General features: G+C 37.2%; 1 protein-coding gene across 3 annotated transcripts in view; it reads right to left on the reverse strand.

Moving 5' to 3' along the window:
- Positions 1–6,835: 6,835 nt before the first annotated feature.
- SLC39A12 (solute carrier family 39 member 12) overlaps positions 6,836–18,656 on the reverse strand; it is a 73,663-nt gene continuing 61,842 nt past the window's right edge. For all 3 annotated transcript variants that reach the window (XM_072825647.1, XM_072825646.1, XM_072825645.1), the window contains one exon: positions 6,836–7,416. In XM_072825647.1, coding sequence (XP_072681748.1) covers positions 7,288–7,416 — 129 coding nt within the window. In that variant the 3' untranslated portion in view covers positions 6,836–7,287. The remainder of the gene's footprint in view (positions 7,417–18,656) is intronic.

An 18,656-nucleotide genomic window follows, 5' to 3' on the forward strand; every position in this document is an offset into this window, starting at 1 on the left:
ACTCAATGATTTCCCCATGCAAAATCCAATGGCATTTTTCACAAGAATAGAATAGTCCTAAAATTTGTATGAAACCACAAAGAACCCAAGTAGCCAAAGCCATCCTTAAGAAGAACCAAGCTGGAAGCATTATGCTCCCTGATTTCAAACCCTATTATAATGGTAGAATAATCAAAACGGATTAGTACTGGCATGAAAACAGATCAATAGATCAATAGAATAGAAGGCCAGAAATATACCCATGCACATATGGCCAATTAATTTATGACAAAGGAGGCAAGAATATGCAATGGGAAAAAGATAGATCTCTTAAATAAAGTGTTGAGAAAACTGGATAGCTACATGCAGAAGAATGAACCTGGACCACTGCCTCATACTATATACAAAAACCAACTTGAAATGGACTAAAAACTTGATTATAAGACCTGAAATGTTAAAACTCTTAGATGAAAACATAGGTGGTAAGCTCCCTGACATCAATCTTGGTAATGGCTTTTTAGATTTGACACCAAAAGCCCAAATAAAAATAGCAAAAAATGAACAAGTAGGACTTTATAAAACTAAGAAGCTCTGAACAGTAAAGGAAACCATCAGCAAAATGAAAAGGAGCCTACCAAATGGGAAAAATATGTGCAAATCAGAAGTCTGTTAAGAGGTTAATATCCAAAGTAGATGAACTCTTACAACTCAAAAGTGAAACAAACAGGGAATCCCTGGGTGGCTCAGCAGTTTAGGGTCTGCCTTCAGCCCAGGGCCTAATCCTGGAGACCCGGGATCGGGTCCCACATCGGGCTCCCTGCATGGAGCCTGCTTCTCCCTCTGCCTGTGTCTCTGCCTCTCTCTCTCTCTCTCTCTCTCTTTCATGAATAAATAAATAAAATCTTTTTAAAAAAGTGAAACAAATACCCGCAAAAAATCCAATTAAGTAATGGGCAGAGCACCTGAATAGACATTTTTCCAAGTAAGACTTCCAAATGGCCAATAGGTATATGAAAAATGCTCAAAATCTCTAATCATCAAGGAAATACAAATCAAAACTGCAATGAACTATCACCTCATATATATCAGAATGGCTAATATGAAAAAGACAAGAAATAACAAGGGTTGGTGAGAAACCAACCTTCCTTTCTTCAGAGAAAGAAAACCCTTAAGAGAAAAAGGAACCCTTGTGTCCTGCTGGTGGGAATGTAATTGGGGAGGCCACTAGGGAAAGTAGTATGGAGATTCCTCAAAAAGTTAAAATAGAATTACCTTATGATCAGCAATTCCACTTCTGGGTATTTATCTGAAGGACATGAAAATAACTCAAAAGGAAACCTGCACCCCTATTTTTGTTGCAGCATTATTTATAATAGCCCAGATATGGAAACCTGTGTCCATCAATGGATGAATGGATAAAGAAAATTTGAGATTTATATTTATACATATATATGGTGATATATATGTGGATATATATATATCCATATATGTATGTGTATATATATCCACATATATATGTATGATGGCATACAAATATTATGTGGTGATGAGTTGTATATATCACCACACACATATATATCAATATTCCTTTACATATATAATATATATTCTACATATATATTAGTATTTCATTATATAAACTCAACACAATGGAATATTATACAGCCACAAATAGAAGAAAATCCTGCCATTTTTGACAACACGGATAGATCTTGAGTACATTAAATGAAATAAGTGAGACAGAGACAAATAAATACCATATGATCTCGCTGATAAGTGGCATCTTAAAACAAAAAACACCCCCAAGGAAACATAGAGGTTTAGAGAACAGATTGGTTGTTGCCAGAAGCAGAGAGATGGGGGTGGGAGACACGCATGATGGTGGTCAAAAGATATATACTTCTATTTATAAAATCAATAAGGGGATCCCTGGGTGGCGCAGAGGTTTGGCGCCTGCCTTTGGCCCAGGACGTGATCCTGGAGACCCGGGATGGAATCCCACGTCGGGCTCCCGGTGCATAGAGCCTGCTTCTCCCTCTGCCTGTGTCTCTGCCTCTCTCTCTCTCTGTATGACTATCATAAAAAAAAATTAATAAAATCAATAAGTCATGAGATGTAACATGGAATGGTGACTATAGTCGATATATTGTGTTGTACATTTGAAAGCTGCTGAGAGTAGATCTTAAAACTTCTAGACACAGGAAAAGAAATTTGTAACTATGTGTGGTGATAGATTGTAACTAGATAGACTTACTGTGGTAAACATTTCATGACATGCAAATACCATCTTATTGTATATCTGAAATATGTTATATGTCAGTTATATTTCAATTTAAAAAAAATCTTGCTGCTTAGACTCTACATCCTCATGGGGAAAAATTAACATGAATTGGGTAGTAAAAGCAACCTCTAAATAAATAAATAAATAAATAAATAAATAAATAAATAAATAAATTTTTTTTTTTAAAGTAACCTCAAAAAAATAAAAAATAAAAAAAAAATAAAGTAACCTCAAATGACCAAGATCTTGCAGGTGAAGAGTTTGACTGGGCAAGACCAGCAAGGCCTGGAGATTGTTAAGATGGCTAGACTAGAGCCAGAGACCTGAATGAAGTCCTATGTCAATTCCTTTCCAGGGATAAGAGCTTAGGAAATCATTTAGACTCTCTGAACCTCAGTTTCCCCTCTATAGAGGCCATGTGATATACAGATTAAGATTGCAGATTCTAGAGCCAGCCTGCCTTGGCTCTGTAACTTGGGCAAGTTAACTGACCTCTCTGGGCCTCAGTTTGTTTATTTGTAAAAGGGAGCGTGAAAATGGTATAAGGCCTACATTCTCAGGGTTCTTAAGAGAATTTAATGACTCTCATAAAGCACTTTTAATAGTGTCTGGCACAGAGTGCTATAAATACGTTTGCTGTAACGACACGACTATAAAATCAAAGAGTTGAATTAAATGGTTGACTTTGGTTCCCGCACCAGCATTATGTGATCCAGTAGGCTGTCAATGGGCACTCGGCCTTGCTTGATGTTTAAGGGAATGCTGAGACCATGAGACAACATACCTAGAAAACAGAAATCCTAGATATTTTCCAAAATTTTGAGTGAAGCCAAGGGTACAGATGGGAATTGGTGGGAGTGCAGGTAAAGCATCCCTCTCTGTGAGTAGGGGAAGAGGGAAATTTTTTGATGTTGTTAAGTATGATTAGGGATGTGGAGGGAGCTATATAAGAGAAGCTTCTGAGATGCAAGAGACTTTGCAAAACTGGGTGTGGGGCATGGAGGAGTGTGCAGGGGAAGATCTATATGACAAACATCCTGCTCTGAGATGTGGATATTGTGGCGGGGGCAGGGCAGGGTGGGTGGGTGCATGGGTACAGTCAGGTTGTGCAAATACATTCCATAGGTAGGCCCTTCAAGGAGCAATGGGGTGGGGTATCCCTTTGGATTTGGTAATGTCTCTTTAGCCTCTCAAACTCCCTACAGTTTCAGTTGGGTTTTGAGAGGTGCCTATGTAAGTAAAGTATGAGAATGTGGGGCTCGTCCCCCCACATTGAAGAGAGCTATGGCGCTTGGGGTGTGCACAGCATGTGGGGGAGATGAGCACCACTGTCCATGGTGTTCTTGGGGTCCAGTGGAGGCTATGTGTGCTGCCAGCCAGGGGGCAGGTCAGGCTGTTTAGACAGGCCAGGCCTCACTGTTTAGATAGCAGGTGCTCTGGCAACATGGGCAATCTACTGAGCTACTTTTTGCTCTCCCGGAGTTGAGATTGAGTCATAACAGTAACCATAACCTCAGGGCTCCATGATTCGACCTCTACATCCTTAGAAGTATGAGTAGAGTAGAACATAACAGGTTTTCATCTATTATGAGAGAGAAAGGGAAGGAGAGAGGGGCTCACACTGAGCACAAGCCTTATGACATGTGGATAAAGGCTTCCCAGGGAGATGGGCGGAGGAGGGTCAGCAGCCCAAGGGGGCCCCATCTCTCTGGATCTGGAAGTGAGTAAAGGTGAAAGTACCTGCGCACAGCTCAGAACTGGTGGGGGCTGGCTTGTAGGCATCACCAGAGGATCTCAGACATTACATAAAGAAGACTTGATCACCTTTCTCCAACAAGACAAGACATTTCCTTGACCCAAAATATAGCTCTGAGAAGTAAACTGTGAAACTGATGACAATGGGTAATTTCATCTTTCTGGAGCCATGTCTATTTTCCAGGTACTGTGCTAAGTGCTTTGTGAGCAGTAGGTATCTCATATGGACCTCACCACAATCCTATGAGTTAGGTTCCATTGTTAGTTTAATTTTACATGAGAAGACATAGTTGTACAAAGAAATTATAAGGCCACTAAATGGCAGCACTGGGATTTGAACCAAGATTCCAGTTTAAAACCTGATTTTTTTTTTTTTAATCGATCACACAAGAGCCCCAAACCGAGTAGTCCAATCTACCTGGTTAGTAGCAGTCCAGTCTACCTGGTGAGTAGCAGCCTCAAACCCTCCAGCTTTGAAGAGAAAGGAACAGGTAAGTGTGCAGTATCCTGACAGGTGTCTTAGAAAGAGGCACAGTCTCACCTCCAAAATGTGAGTTCTGGGAGGAGTGGTATTGGCCACAATTTCTAAGTGCATACGTATAACAGTCTCATACTGGTAAGCTTACAGCACTGAAACCATCTTCCCAGGCCCTGCACTTAGCATCACAGTGACGTGGAGCCAATTCCCCTTCCCCTAAACATGGCTGTCAGTGGGTGACAGATGTTCAAGTAGGATTTCTGTGTGATTTGCCCCTTGATTTTTTTTTTTGTGGACCATTTCTAGCTCAGTGACTACAAAACAAATCAATCACCAAGTAGAAATACACTGGAATCCTAAATTTAGGTCTGGCAAACAGAAATACTCTAACATTATTGAGAAATCTGCCTTCAAGGAACACACCAATTACGCCAAATCTCAGTGAGTAACACATAATTTAAATGACTTACCGGGATGACAAAATTCAGCCATCCCAAATTTAGGCTCTGTGCATATTTAGAAGGCAAATAGTTGGTCTAATAGGTTTATCATTATCACTCAATTTTGAGGAACAAGAGAATTTCTAGCAATTCTAAGATTGTTTGTGGCTGGAGCTCCATCTCAGACTATTGGATTACTCAGTGGATTAGCAAACAGCCAGCTCAGGTAGGAGAAGGAAGTAGTCGTGAGCCCAGAAAGGTGCCCTCAGAAGCCATTACATCATGCTATTCTTAAGGTTACCTCTACAGGTGGCCTATGATGGCTGGGACTCTGCTTACAATCAAGGCCTTAGTTGTAGGCTTGCAAAATGCTCATGGAGGATGTCCCTCCAATCATTCCAACACATGACTCCCTGCAAACACCTATGCCCACATCCTCATCCTAGAGGTCAGGTGACACTCACTCTAACTTGAAGGTTATGGAGTAGCTCACATCAAATATTTTATTTTATTTTATTTTATTTTTTTCACATCAAACATTTTAATTTAGTTGGCCCCAAACCACTCTAAACTTTACCTTGGAATAAAGTCATCTATCAGAGCTTTTCTAATTAAATTGGCATAAATTAGGGCTTAATGTCAAAATCAGAACTTGGTCATAGAAACCAAAACACAGATGATGCCAGGTGCTTCTTGTATGCAACCTCTGTGCTGTGTTGACCCATACAAAGGCATTTTTTTGTTCAACTACAAATTACTATATTCTTTAACAAAAGAAGGGCAAAACTCAATGTGTCAGGTCTGCTTACCTTTAAGGCAAACATAAAGAAAAGTGCCTCTCTGTGGACTCCTCATCCAGTGACTCCTCTGACTGGTCAGATGCTCCCAGGCAAGGACGTAAAGAGGAATGAGTTTCAACCCAGGAGCACTGGTCTGGTTTGAGCTTTGCCGTGTTAATCAGTTTAATCAGAATGACCAGCTCTTGGGCAACAGCTTTGTGTGCCTGGATTCCACCACACGAGTGTAGCTCAAAGGGGGGGCCCAACCAGCAGCATCGGTACCACCTGGAGGTCGTTCAAAACCAAAGTCTCAAAGCCTACCCAGACTTACAGAATCAGAAACTCCCAAGATGGAGGTGAACATTCTGTGTTTGAATAAATCCTCTAGTTGAGCCTAATGTTTGCCAACATCTGTGAACGACTGCACTATGTCATGAGGCCCCCTTATTAAATCAAGCTCTGAAGACAACTGAAGAAGAAACAAGCCTCATTTTGAAATCAAATAAAGGTGGTTGAAAAAGACTGTGCTTGGGTGGGACATGCCAGAGTATCTGCCTACTGGTAAGAAAGAGGCAAGAGATGTATTTGATTGTCATGAGTCATTTTGGCAGAAAAATGGGCTTTTTCCCTAGTCAAGATATATCATTAAAAAAAAAAAGAAAAATATTAGGCCACTGTTTTCCAAGAAAAATAACTAAAGCCAGAGTTATTTTCTATTTTAATAATTTTGCCGGGTTGTCAGTAATGCTGCTTGAACATTTCATGAACAATGTTTAGGTCTCCTCAAGCAAATACAAACTATATCACATTGTCAGTAATATTAGATCCATAAGTACACTCTGATGAATCTGTGTGACTTTATGCATTGATCTACTGCCTCACTGCAGCTTTATTACTTAAAATTCTTAACTTCCCTTTTTGTTTCCAGTTTTCCTTACATAGAACAGATTTCACTTGGTGATTAGATAGGACGCTGACCCATTATCCTTTAGGCTTCCTGAGTTTGCTGACTTAAAAGCATTCATGAGTCTGTGGGTAATGCTTCCAGGTGAACAATACTATATTGGTTTTATAAGGATTGACTCAGAATCTGACACCCAGTAACAGAAGGTCATACAAATCATAACATCAACACTAGACTTTATTACATTTGTTTGTAATTTATTTTGCTTATGGCTTATCATCTTACAAGAAGAAAAACATTATTGACATAGAAGAAGTTGCAGCCAATTTGATCCCAAGAGGCATCTATCTGCTTCAAACATTCCTTATTGGCAAAACAATATTGTTTGAAAATTTACCAGAATTAATTCAGAATTTACTAATTCCTAAAAAAAGATGTGAATTCCATCAGGGTGCTGGGCTCTACTATCAAAATCTCAATTGAGGACAATCTGACATTTATATTCTAAAACCAAAGTGCATCATAAAATTAATAAGTTAATGAACTAAAAGACATACACTCTTCCTCTAAGATAAAAAGACTTAATTTACAAGCCACTATCGACACTTTCAACAAAAGAAACAAAATGAAGCCATATAAATTTATTTGTGAAGGATTTTGAGACTCTTAACTTATATTTTAATATTTTGTTCATATATAGCCAGCAGCAAGAGAGAAAGCCAACCTAGGGTCAATCCAAAGTTCTGCAGGAGAAACATCAACCAGGGTCGCCGTGTTTGAACATGAGTCATTTCAGGAAGCTAAAAAAAGAATAAAAAACCAGAATAAGATCCAGATATATTCACTGCTGGGAAAAGTTTGGTGGGAAAACATGAGAGGCTCTGTTATTCAGAACTTAATAACCTTTCAAATTCCCCAAACAGTTACAAAATGCTTAATACCTACTCTTGACCAAAATTTAAAAATGTAAGATAAATTAAGTCATTCGGCTGTGGTTAGAAGGATCCTAGGGGTTGCCAGAAGTCTTAAAATGACATAGTGATCAGCTGAAAGCAAACCCAGAACTTTTTACTTATGTGTTCAGAAAGCACTTAAATGTGAAATAGATAACAGATTGAAAGTATTATTTTTGAGTGTTCTGCTAGGTTTATGAAGCCGTTAAATGCAGTGGTTGGTACAAAGTACACATTTGTCTCCTTTCAAAGAGATCACAAGGTCTTCCTGACCTTTAGAATCATAAAGACATCACGCCCTAAGACTGTACGTGACTCTCAGACAGGCAAGTGGCTGCTGTTTCGTTAGTGGAATGACTTCAACACCATGTAGAGGAGAATGTTCTTGTGGATATCTTGGGGAAGCACCTCAACATGTCCTTTTTTTCTTTGTATTTATTTTTTTTAATTGAAGTAGAGTTGACACACATTGTTCCATTAGCTTTGAGTGTACAACATAGTAAATTAATATCTCTATACCTTAGGCTATGCTCACAAGTGTAGCTACCGTCTGTCAACTTACAAGGCTATAATACCATTGACCATGTTCCCTATGCTGTATCTTTCATCCCCATGATGTTTTCATCTCACGTTCCTTTGAATCCCTCATCCTGAGGAGATGAGAGTGAGTGTATCTCTTGTACGACATGGTCATTTCCATTGGAAATCTGGCTTAAGTCAACATGGAGGAAAGACTTAATCTGACAATGACATTATTGACATTTTGGGTCAGATCATTCTTTGTTCTATGTTATAGGGGCTCTCCTGTGTGTTAGAGGATCCCTGGCTTCTACTGGATGGATGTCAGCTGTACCTGACCCCAGCTGTGACAACCAAAAATGTATCTAGATGTTGTCAAATGTCCCCTGAGGGGGGCAAAAAAATCACTTCTGTTTGAGAACTACTGGATTATTTACAGAAAAAAAATATAAAATATGCAAGGGCTTTAGGTACATGGCAAAAAAGGGTGATGTATTCTTTTGCTCAGTTGACATTTTTTTTTTAATGTCTGTACAAGAGTATTCTGAGTGCTCTCTTTGGGTATTTCTCCCTTTTAACTAGATAAATTGACAGAATTAAGATTAGGATGATTATAACCTGCTCTCACACCCTAACATGGATGAGTAGAACAAAAGGCAAAGTAAGATCCAAAAATGCTGTCCTGGGTGGATGACCTTAAACAAATTATGTGTCCCTTTGGTGTTTTTCTGCCATATTTAAACGTGAGGTTAACCATGCTTCTTTAGAGTAACCCTGTATGGTTCATCATCTATTATACATTTAAATGGCATTTTGAAAATCCATATACTGTTCCCAAAAAGCTGGCAATTAATTGATGGTACTCTTGAGGGACTAACAAGATACAGGCATTAAAATTACCCAATACATCTGATTCTCAATAGTCTATAAGCAATTTCCAAGAGTTGACTTCAAAGACAGACAATGTAGGTGACCAGTTTCCTTCTGTCTCAATAATTTGTATATCAGACCATCTGTGAGACACAATTATGCCATTTTATGTCAAAGGCTCAAACTTTGATTAACCTTAATTCCAAATACACTAAGACATTGCGTTGTTCCCTCACCTTCTTGTTTTTCAAGCAAGGTAATTAATATTCATCGGAAGATATGGATGACTTAACAGCTCACCTTATGTCTACTGTGTCTAGTGCCACCTGGCTATTCATCTCTGATGAAGTAGAAGTAATTTCTAAAAAGATTTTTTGGGGCAAGTACTCACAAAATATGAATAACTGACTGAACTATCATGATGGTTTTCAGTGAATTGTTGAGAAAAACAGACAAGATATAAAGCATGGTGGTGGAAATTGTTCTAGTTCAACAGATAGAACTTGAAATATATTTTCAGCCCATCAATGTCTTAACCTACACGTTAGAAAGCTCATTTTCTAATTCCATCTTTGCCTTGAACTTCTACTGAGAATCTTCAGTTGGAAAGAAGTAGGTCTTTTTTTTTTTTTTTTGGAAAGAAGTAGGTCTTAATTAGGTAGATTTAATAGCCTCAACATGAAACTGCAGAGATTAAATTAGTGTCTTGGGACATCGTTCATAATCCCAATTAGCTTCTGTCCCAACTAAATCCAAAAATACCACAATTTTTAAAACAATTGTTTGACCTATTGTTTTTTTCACCGGCCTAAATTTATAGAACATCTGTTGGTTTGTAGTGTGCAACACATGATAGCATTGAATAAATGTGTTTATAAGGGCTTCTAGGCTATGTCAGTGGCCCCACTCCCAGGAAGAACACCAAGAATTCTATATTCTGAGTATGTGGATGGCATTATCCACAGGAAAACATCATGAGTATTTTACAACTCTAGGAGCCACCATTCACATGAACTCAATGTTTTCTGGGAAATTTTGCAACAAGATTCCAGCTTTTTACTTTTTGGGGGGCATTTTTTTGCTTTTTACATTTTAATCAAAAGAACTGGCTCTACAATATCTTGCCATCCATGTAGGTGTGCCTTCCAGCAGCTCATCTTTCTCTTGAGGTCTTCCAGGATGCTGGGACTAATAGTCTTATGCAGCACTTACTTTCATTTACATCTGTCTTACCATGCGCTTTCTTATATTGTCCCATTTACTCCTCATAATCCTGCAGGAGAGAAAACTATTAACTCCTTTTAGTTTTGAGGAAATAATGGCTCAAGGAGGATAATGACTTACTCAAAGTCATATAGATGTGATGTCAGAACTAGGACAAGAAGTCAGCTCATCTCATTACTGTAGAGGACTGTAGGAGTACAGACAATATTGGCTCTATCTTTGGCCCTCCATCATGTTCATGTTTGCTCAGTGACCTCCTTTGGGGCTACATGTTCCAGGTCCCTTGGAGATTAATACATACCTTAGAAATGCCCACCCAGGCTGGGATTTGGGGAAGGCTTGTTTTGGTCTCCCCTGAATCTGTTAGAGATAACATAGTTATTCCTCCTTCCTGATGCACAGGTGATGCCCAAGATCTAATTAAAGATTAGCTGTCAATTAGGGGCAGGAAAGTCCTGTGAGGTATGTGTGACAATGCCCTTCTGTGTGTCCCCTCACTCTATATAATCTGTGCCCTAAGGTCTGGATATTGCAGAGAATAGCTATGCGGCTGCTGTGGATCATTGCCTGCCCAATCCCCCCACCCCTACCCTCTGTCAGTAAATTACCCTGAATAAGATTCTATGTAAACTAAATGGAGTGGCCTCTTCATTTTCTATTCTCCAAGTGCCTTCTCAGTTAGTGTCCCTCTTCCACCTTTTTTTTTTTTTTTTCAAGATTTTATAGATTTATTTGAGAGAGAGCGAACTCAAGCAGGGCCAGCAGCAGAGGGAGAGGGAGAAGCAGACTCCCCACTGACCAGGGAGCCCAACTTGGGCTCCATCTCAGGATCATGACCCAAGCCAAAGACAGATACTTAACCAACTAACCCACCCAGATGCCCCTCTCCCCTACCTTCTAACAAGGACATTCAAAGACCTGTAAAGACCAGCATTCTACCTGAAACTCATCTCTATTATGACCAATTCCTTTCTACCTAATTAGAAAAAAGTGGAAATATCAATGCTAAAAATGTACAACTAAACATAAAAGTCATTGCATGTGATGAAAACATAGAGAAAATATATTGTGCAACATATAGATATCATACTGCTTTTGTTATAACAGATATGTTATTAGGTTCTGTTTTCAAGGCAGACCACATGTACTTGAAAAGAGCTACTAAAGAAAGACTACTTTGTAAGCCTAGAGAAATAGACAAACAATGAAAATCAGCATTTCAGAAAAAGTTTAAGGAGATTCTCATTGTGATATGGATCATCTTATTCTGGATTGTCTATACGAACTTTTCATGTCTGCACATAAATGGGATTGGTAAGAAAGTCCAGCTAAGCTTGCTTTTGAGACAATACTTGGTTCTTTTTTGGATAATTATGGATGAATATGTAAATTGTAATATTTCTTGGATATACACCAAAATGCCAAATACCAAAGAGTGTTACAAAAAGTCTTTCTAAAAGATCCAAATATAAAATGCCAAATCTCAACAACGTCTGCCACATTTCACTTACTTTGAATCTACTTATATTTTTTTTATCATTGCAGTCAGTAAATTTTGAAGGAAAATAAAGATCCATAGAGTTTATTTCCAAGGGTATGTATTTTGTTTTTTCTTTAAAAAAAAATTCTGACATCAGTTTTAGTGCTCCCCATTTTCCCTGGATTTTAAGAGAGGGCAATTAAATTCTTTTGTTGAGCAGCATTACAGATCTTAACTTTCTTTTATCCTAAGACTAGAGGGGCTGAAATGTTGGATACAGTATGTGAATAATGAAGAAAAAGGTCAGGAAAAAAGAGAAGAAATGTTAGCAAAATACCTTTGCCCAGAGATAGAGCTAAGATATATTTTTTAGATTTCTACCAGAAACTTGGAAACCTTGAGGTGGAAAGTAACTTACTTTTTTAGCAAGTTCCCCAACTCAAATCAGCAGATGCCAAAACATGATAGTAATTTTCTGGTGAAGAAGAAAGAAAAGAAAGAAAGAAAGAAAGAAAGAAAGGAAAGGAAAGAAAGAAAGAAGAAAAAAAAAGAAAGAAAGAAAGAAAGAAAGAAAGAAAGAAAGAAAGAAAGAAAGAAGAAAGAAAGGAAAGAAAGAAAGAAAGAAAGAAAGAAAGAAAGAAAGAAAGAAAGAAAGAAAGACACAATGACCACGACAAAGGGGGAGGGAGGAGGAGAAGAAGGATGAGGGGAAGGGAGGGGAGGGGGAAGAGGGTGAGGAGAGGGATAAGGAGGAGAAGAAGAAAAAGAAGGAGAAAAATCTTTACCTAAAAGATAGCCCTTTATCATGCCATTGTTTTGTTTTGTTTTCAAATTTGAATCAGACACAGCAGAGAAATTCCCTGAGATGCACCAAGCCTACACAGTACCTGACTTGTCTGCACATAATGACCCCTATAATTCTAACTAACTACCTGAGATGTAGATATGATGACCAACTGCTCATTAGAATTTTTGAACATTTTAGAAAGTGATATTAAGTAAATGATACACTTGAGTCAGTGCCTATAGCTATATACATAGTCAAGCTAAAGTTTTAAAAGGAATACTCACAGAGAATGTTAGAACCCACCAGGCAAGAAACTGGATAAATTCTAAAGGCATGTGCTATGTAGTAATTATGTACTAGGAAAAACTAATCACAAAGGAGGGTGATCTATAAAACATTCTCTGAAACTAAGATCTTTGGTCTCTCTTTACAATTCTAAGCTCAGAGTCTTGCCATGCAAAGCCTTCTCTGTCTACTTCCACCCTTAATCTGAAACTGGTTTATGGTTGGTGTTAAAGATCTCTCACTAGATATTTCAACATTTACTTTCAGTATGAATCATAAATGTACATAGTGAAAAAGAAAGTTCAGCATCCAGTGTTTCTAAAAAAGCACTAAAAAAATCAAAGTCCTTTCATTATGAAAAATTTACAATTTAAATATAAATATTCAACATTCACTTACTGAAGACATTCAGTGATGTTTCTTTTGAAGGTAAGATTGTAATTCAAATATTTTTCCTCTCTCAGGAATGCTCAGGAATAGTTTTTGGCATTGTCCACTTTCAAGGGAAATGATTTGCCTCTCCATTCACGAAGCTCCCTTGATAACTGACATACCACCCTCTTTTCAGAAAGTCCCTAAAATCCATAGTGCACACTGAATTAGGTATACATTTGCATTTGCTAAGAGGAGCCACTCTTGTTCCTAAGAAATATGATGAGAGAGAAAACCTCAAAAACTTATTTTATAGGCTATCCTAATAAGGCTTAATCTCTCTTGGGGCACATATTCCATGGACTGCTCTTACTGTCACATTTGTGAAGAGTTTAATTGTGTCTTTGCAGAAGACCAACATCTGAGAACAAAATGGAAATTTGTTAGTCAAAGTCATGATTTGGTTCCCAAATCTGCAATTTCCTGTTTGCATACGCAAACAATATACTTAAAAATTTAACATCAAAGACCTCTGGTTTCTGGTATGTCATACAAGATTATAAGTCACCAATTCATTCAACAAGTAAAAAGATGAAGAAACTGAAAAATCAACAGCTCTTCTCAGATATAACAGAAAAGTGAGGTCAAATGGCTGGCCCAAACATTGGAGAGAAACACAAGTGTATACAGAGAATCACAACATACCTGAGCAAAAACCTACAAGCAGAAATTTGTGTGGCAGGGTAGAGAAACAAACTGTAATTGACAAATTATTAGAGGCTTAGTGTAGACAAGCCTAAAAGTTAAAAACTCTAGGGGGATCCAGTCTTAAGTCTTAATTTCCACTTTTGTGGATTTTTCTGCCAAGAGCTCTACTAAATTCTCACAGTGAATATTGGGGGGGTGGGGGAATCCTCTCATGCTTTTATCAGGAGGGAGATAAAGGAACCATTTTGAGATGCCAGAGGATTGTGATCTTAACAAGGAGTTCCCTTATAAAAGCTATGTTATCAGAGCCTACACTGCTGGGGTTTTATCAGAGTTTATACCTAGGGAAGGGAAATAGTCAATTTCACCCTCCTCTAGCCATTCTCATCCACCTAAAGGGGAAGGAGACAAGAAGCTCATCATCTGGGAGCACTGGCTCACCAAAAGACCAAGACCTAATCAAAGAACTATAGAATGCTACTGTTCTCTCCATACCTTACTATTACATTACTAAAGGACTATTTACTGCAGTTCCTTTTACCCACTACATCATGTCATCCTTTCAAAAAAAATAACATGAATTACTAGAAGGCAAAAAACACAGTTTGAAGAGACTGAACACCCATCAGAACCAGAGTGAGATACAGAAGGAAAGTGGGCATTATCAAACCAGGAATTAAAAAACAAAACAAAACAAAAACTATGATTGATATGGTAAGGAATTAATGGGAAAAATAGACAACATAAGCAATCAAAGGTGGGTTATAAAAACATAGAGATAGGAATTCTAATAAATAAGAAATGTTAGAGATCAAAAACACTGCAAGAGAAATGAAGAATGATGGGCTCATTATTAGATTGGATGTGGCTGAGAAAAAAAACTCTGAGTTTGAAGATATGACAGTAGAAACTTGCAAAACTGAGAAGCAGAGAGAAAAAAAAGACTAAAAAACCCAACAACCCAAAATACAATATCCAAACCAGGAGGGAAAAGGTGTAATGTAGGTGTAATGGTGTAATGAAATACCAAAAAAGAAGAGAGAGGAAAAAAACCTGAAGCAATATTAGAAGCAATAATGACTCTGAATTTCCCCCCAAATTAATGTCAGGTACCAGATCACAGATGCAAGAAGCTCAGGGAATAGCAAGCAGGATAAATGCCAACAACATAAAACAAAAACACAAAACTCTACACATAGGCATATCATTCTCAAACTTTAAAAAAACAAAGGTAAGAAAAAAACCTTGAAAAAGAAAAAAAAAAAAAAGAAAAAACCTTGAAAGAAGCCAGATTAAACAAACAAAAAAACAAAACAAAAAAAAATTTTACCTTTAGAGAAGCAAGGGTAAGAATTATATCTGAATTCTCTGGAACTATGCAAGCAAAAATAGAGTGAGGTTAAATGCTTAAAGTGTTGAGAGATAAAGCTACCAACTTAGAATTCTGTACCCCCACACTTAACCTTCAAGAATGAAAGAAAAATAAGACTTTCTCGGACAAAAAATTGAGGAAATTTGTTGCCAGCAAAAAAAAAAAAAAAAAAGTTAAATGAAGTTCTTTGGAGAGAGGAAAGTAACAAAAGCAGAAGCTTGGATCTACATAAAGAAAGGAAGAGCATTGGGGCACCTGGGTGGCTCAATGGTTGAGTCTCTCTGACTTTGGCTCAGGTCATGATCTTGGCGTCCTGAGATTGAGTCCCGCTTTGGGATCCCTGCAGGAGTCCTCTCCCTCTCCCTATGTATCTGCTATTCTCTCTGCCTCTTTCATGAATAAATAAAATCTTTTAAAAAAGGAAGAAAGAGCATCAGAAAGTAAATAACTGAAAGTAAAATAAAAGCTTTTATTTTTCTTACTTTTAATTGATCAGAGATAATGGCTTATTTAAAACAATAATAGCAAAAATGTATTTGATTATGTATGCTTGTGTGTGTATTTTTATGTATGATCATATAATAGTGAAATGATTGACAGCATTGATGCAAAGAATGGGAAGGATGGACTAGGAATAATTTCTTTCTTTTTTTTTAAGATAGATTTATTTATTTATTTATTTATTTATTTATTTATTTATTTATTTATGATAGACATAGAGAAAGAGAGACAGGCAGAGACACAGAAGGAAGGAGAAGCAGGCTCCATGCCGGGAGCCCAATATGGAACTCGATCCTGGGACTCCAGGATCGTGCCCTGGGCCAAAGGCAGGCGCTAAACCGCTGAGCCACCCAGGGATCCCCGGAATAATTTCTTATTATAAGGTATTTCTATTACCCATGAAGCAGTGTGATTTGAACGTAGAATTGGATTAGTTGTAAATGTATATTAAAAACTCTAGAGGAACCACTTAAAATACTAAAAAAAAAGTAAAATTAATAAGCTAGTAAATGTGTCAAAATGGAATTATATAAAATGCTCAATTAAAATCACACGGAAGAAAAAGTTTGGAAGACAAAAGTAGCAACAAAGAACAACCGGCAACGATTAGAAAACAGTAACAAATATGGTAGATATTAATCTAATTATAATAACAATTACTCTAAATGTCAATGGACTAAATACACAGAAAAAAAGCAAGGATTTTTCAGAAAGGATAAAAAAATAAGACCCAAATATATGCTGTCTACAAGTCCACTTTAAACATAAGGATGCATATAGATTAAAAGTACAGAGAAGGAAATATATCATGCTGACATTAACCAAAAGAAAGCAATAATTAATTTCAAACAGAACAGAATTCAGAGCATGGAATGGTATCAAGTAAAAAGGTGGCATTAGATGAAAATAAAAGAGTCAATGCTCAAAGAAGACATAACAATCTTTAATGTGTGTGCACTTAACAACAGAGTGTTAAAATATGTGAAGCAAAAATTGGTAGAACAGAAAAGAGAAAGAGATGTTTCCACTATTCTAACTGGAGACTTTAACACTTCTCTACCATAAATGGACAGATCCAGCTGGGAAAAAATCATTAAGATCACAGTTGAATCAAAGAGCACCATCAATCAACTAGATATAATTGACATCTGTAAACTACTTCATTCAATAACAGGAGAATATACATTCTTTGCAAGCTCACATGGAATATTCACCAACATAGACCACATTCTTTGCCATAAAACGCACCTTAATAAATTTAGAAAATTAGGAATCATACAATGTCTACTTTAAGATAATAATGGAATTAAACTAGAAATCAATGACAGGAAGGTAGCTGAATAATCTCCAAATACATGGAGATTAAACAACACAATTTTAAATTATACAAAGATCAATGAAGGAATCTTAAGAAAAATTTTAAAGTATTTGAACTAAAAGAAAATAAAAATAAAAATTATCAGAATTTGTGGCCTCAGTGAAAGCAGTGAGTAAAGGGAAACTACAGCATTGCATGCATGTATTAGAAAAGAAGAAAGATCTAAAATCAATCATCTAAATTTCCAACTTAGGAAACTAGAGGAACAACAAATTAAATCCAAGGTAAGGAGAAGAAAATAAATAATAAACATTAGAGCAGACACCAATCAGACTGAAAACAGGAAATCAATAAAGAAAATCAACCAAACCAAACATTGATTCTATGAAAAGATCAATAAAATCAATAAGCCTCTATCCAGGCTAAGAAAAGGACAGAAAACACAAATTACTAATATCAGAAATGAAAATGATATCATTACAAATACCAAAGATGACAAAAACATAATAAAGGAATGCTATGAATAACTCTCTATCCACAAATTTGATAATCTAGATGAAACCCACCAATTCTTTTAAAAACTGCCAAAGTCACACAAGAAGAAATATGCAATGTGGGGATCCCTCGGTGGCTCAGCAGTTTAGTGCCTGCCTTTGGCCCAGGGTGTGATCCTGGAGACCCAGGACTGAGTCCTACATTGGGCTTCCTGCATGGAGCTTGCTTCTCTCTCTCTGCCTCTCTCTGTGTGTCTTTCATGAATAAATAAGTAAAATATTTTTTAAAATGCAATATGAATATGCCTCTATCTATTTAAGAAAATGATTCAAGAATTAATAATCCTCCAAAAGGTTATTCACCATTGAATTCAACCAAACATTCAAGGAAGAAATCATACTGATTCTCTACAATTTTTAAGAAGATAGAAGCAGAGGGAATACTTCCCAACTCATTCTATGAGGCCAGCAATGTCTTAAACTGAAATTAAAGCCATTACAAGAAAACTATAAAGCAATATCTCTTATGAACAGAACTAGAAAACTTCTCAACAAAATATCAGCAAATTGAATCCAGCAATATATAGAAAGAATTATAAACCACAATCAGGTGGGATTTATCCAATTCTACAAGGCTGGTCCAACATTTAACAATCAATGAATATGATCTCCATTACAACATCAACCAACAGGCTAAAGAAAATATCCATAGGTGCATAAAAAGCATTGGCAAAATTCAACACCCATTTATGATAAAATCTTCCAGCAAACTAAGAATAGAGAGAAATTTTCTCAAATTCATAATGAACATCTGTAACAAAAAAACCTGCAGGTAACATCATGCCCAATGGTGAGAAACTAGAAAATTTACTAAGATCAGGTAAAGGCAAAGATGTCCCCTCCCACCACTGCTTTCTTTCTTTTCTTTTTTAATTTATATTTATTTATTTATGATAGACATAGAGAGAGAGAGAGAGGCAGAGACACAGGCAGAAGAGAGGGAAAAGCAGGCTCCATGCCAGGAGCCTGATGCGGGACTCGATCCCGGGACTCCAGGATCGCGCCCTGGGCCAAAGGCATGCGGGAAACCGCTGAGCCACCCAGGGATCCCCCACCACTGCTTTTCAACATCAAACTCAAAGTCTTAGGGAGTGCAA

The sequence above is a fragment of the Canis lupus genome, chromosome 5 (genome assembly GCF_048164855.1).
Source record: "Canis lupus baileyi chromosome 5, mCanLup2.hap1, whole genome shotgun sequence".
Taxonomy (NCBI): domain Eukaryota; kingdom Metazoa; phylum Chordata; class Mammalia; order Carnivora; family Canidae; genus Canis; species Canis lupus.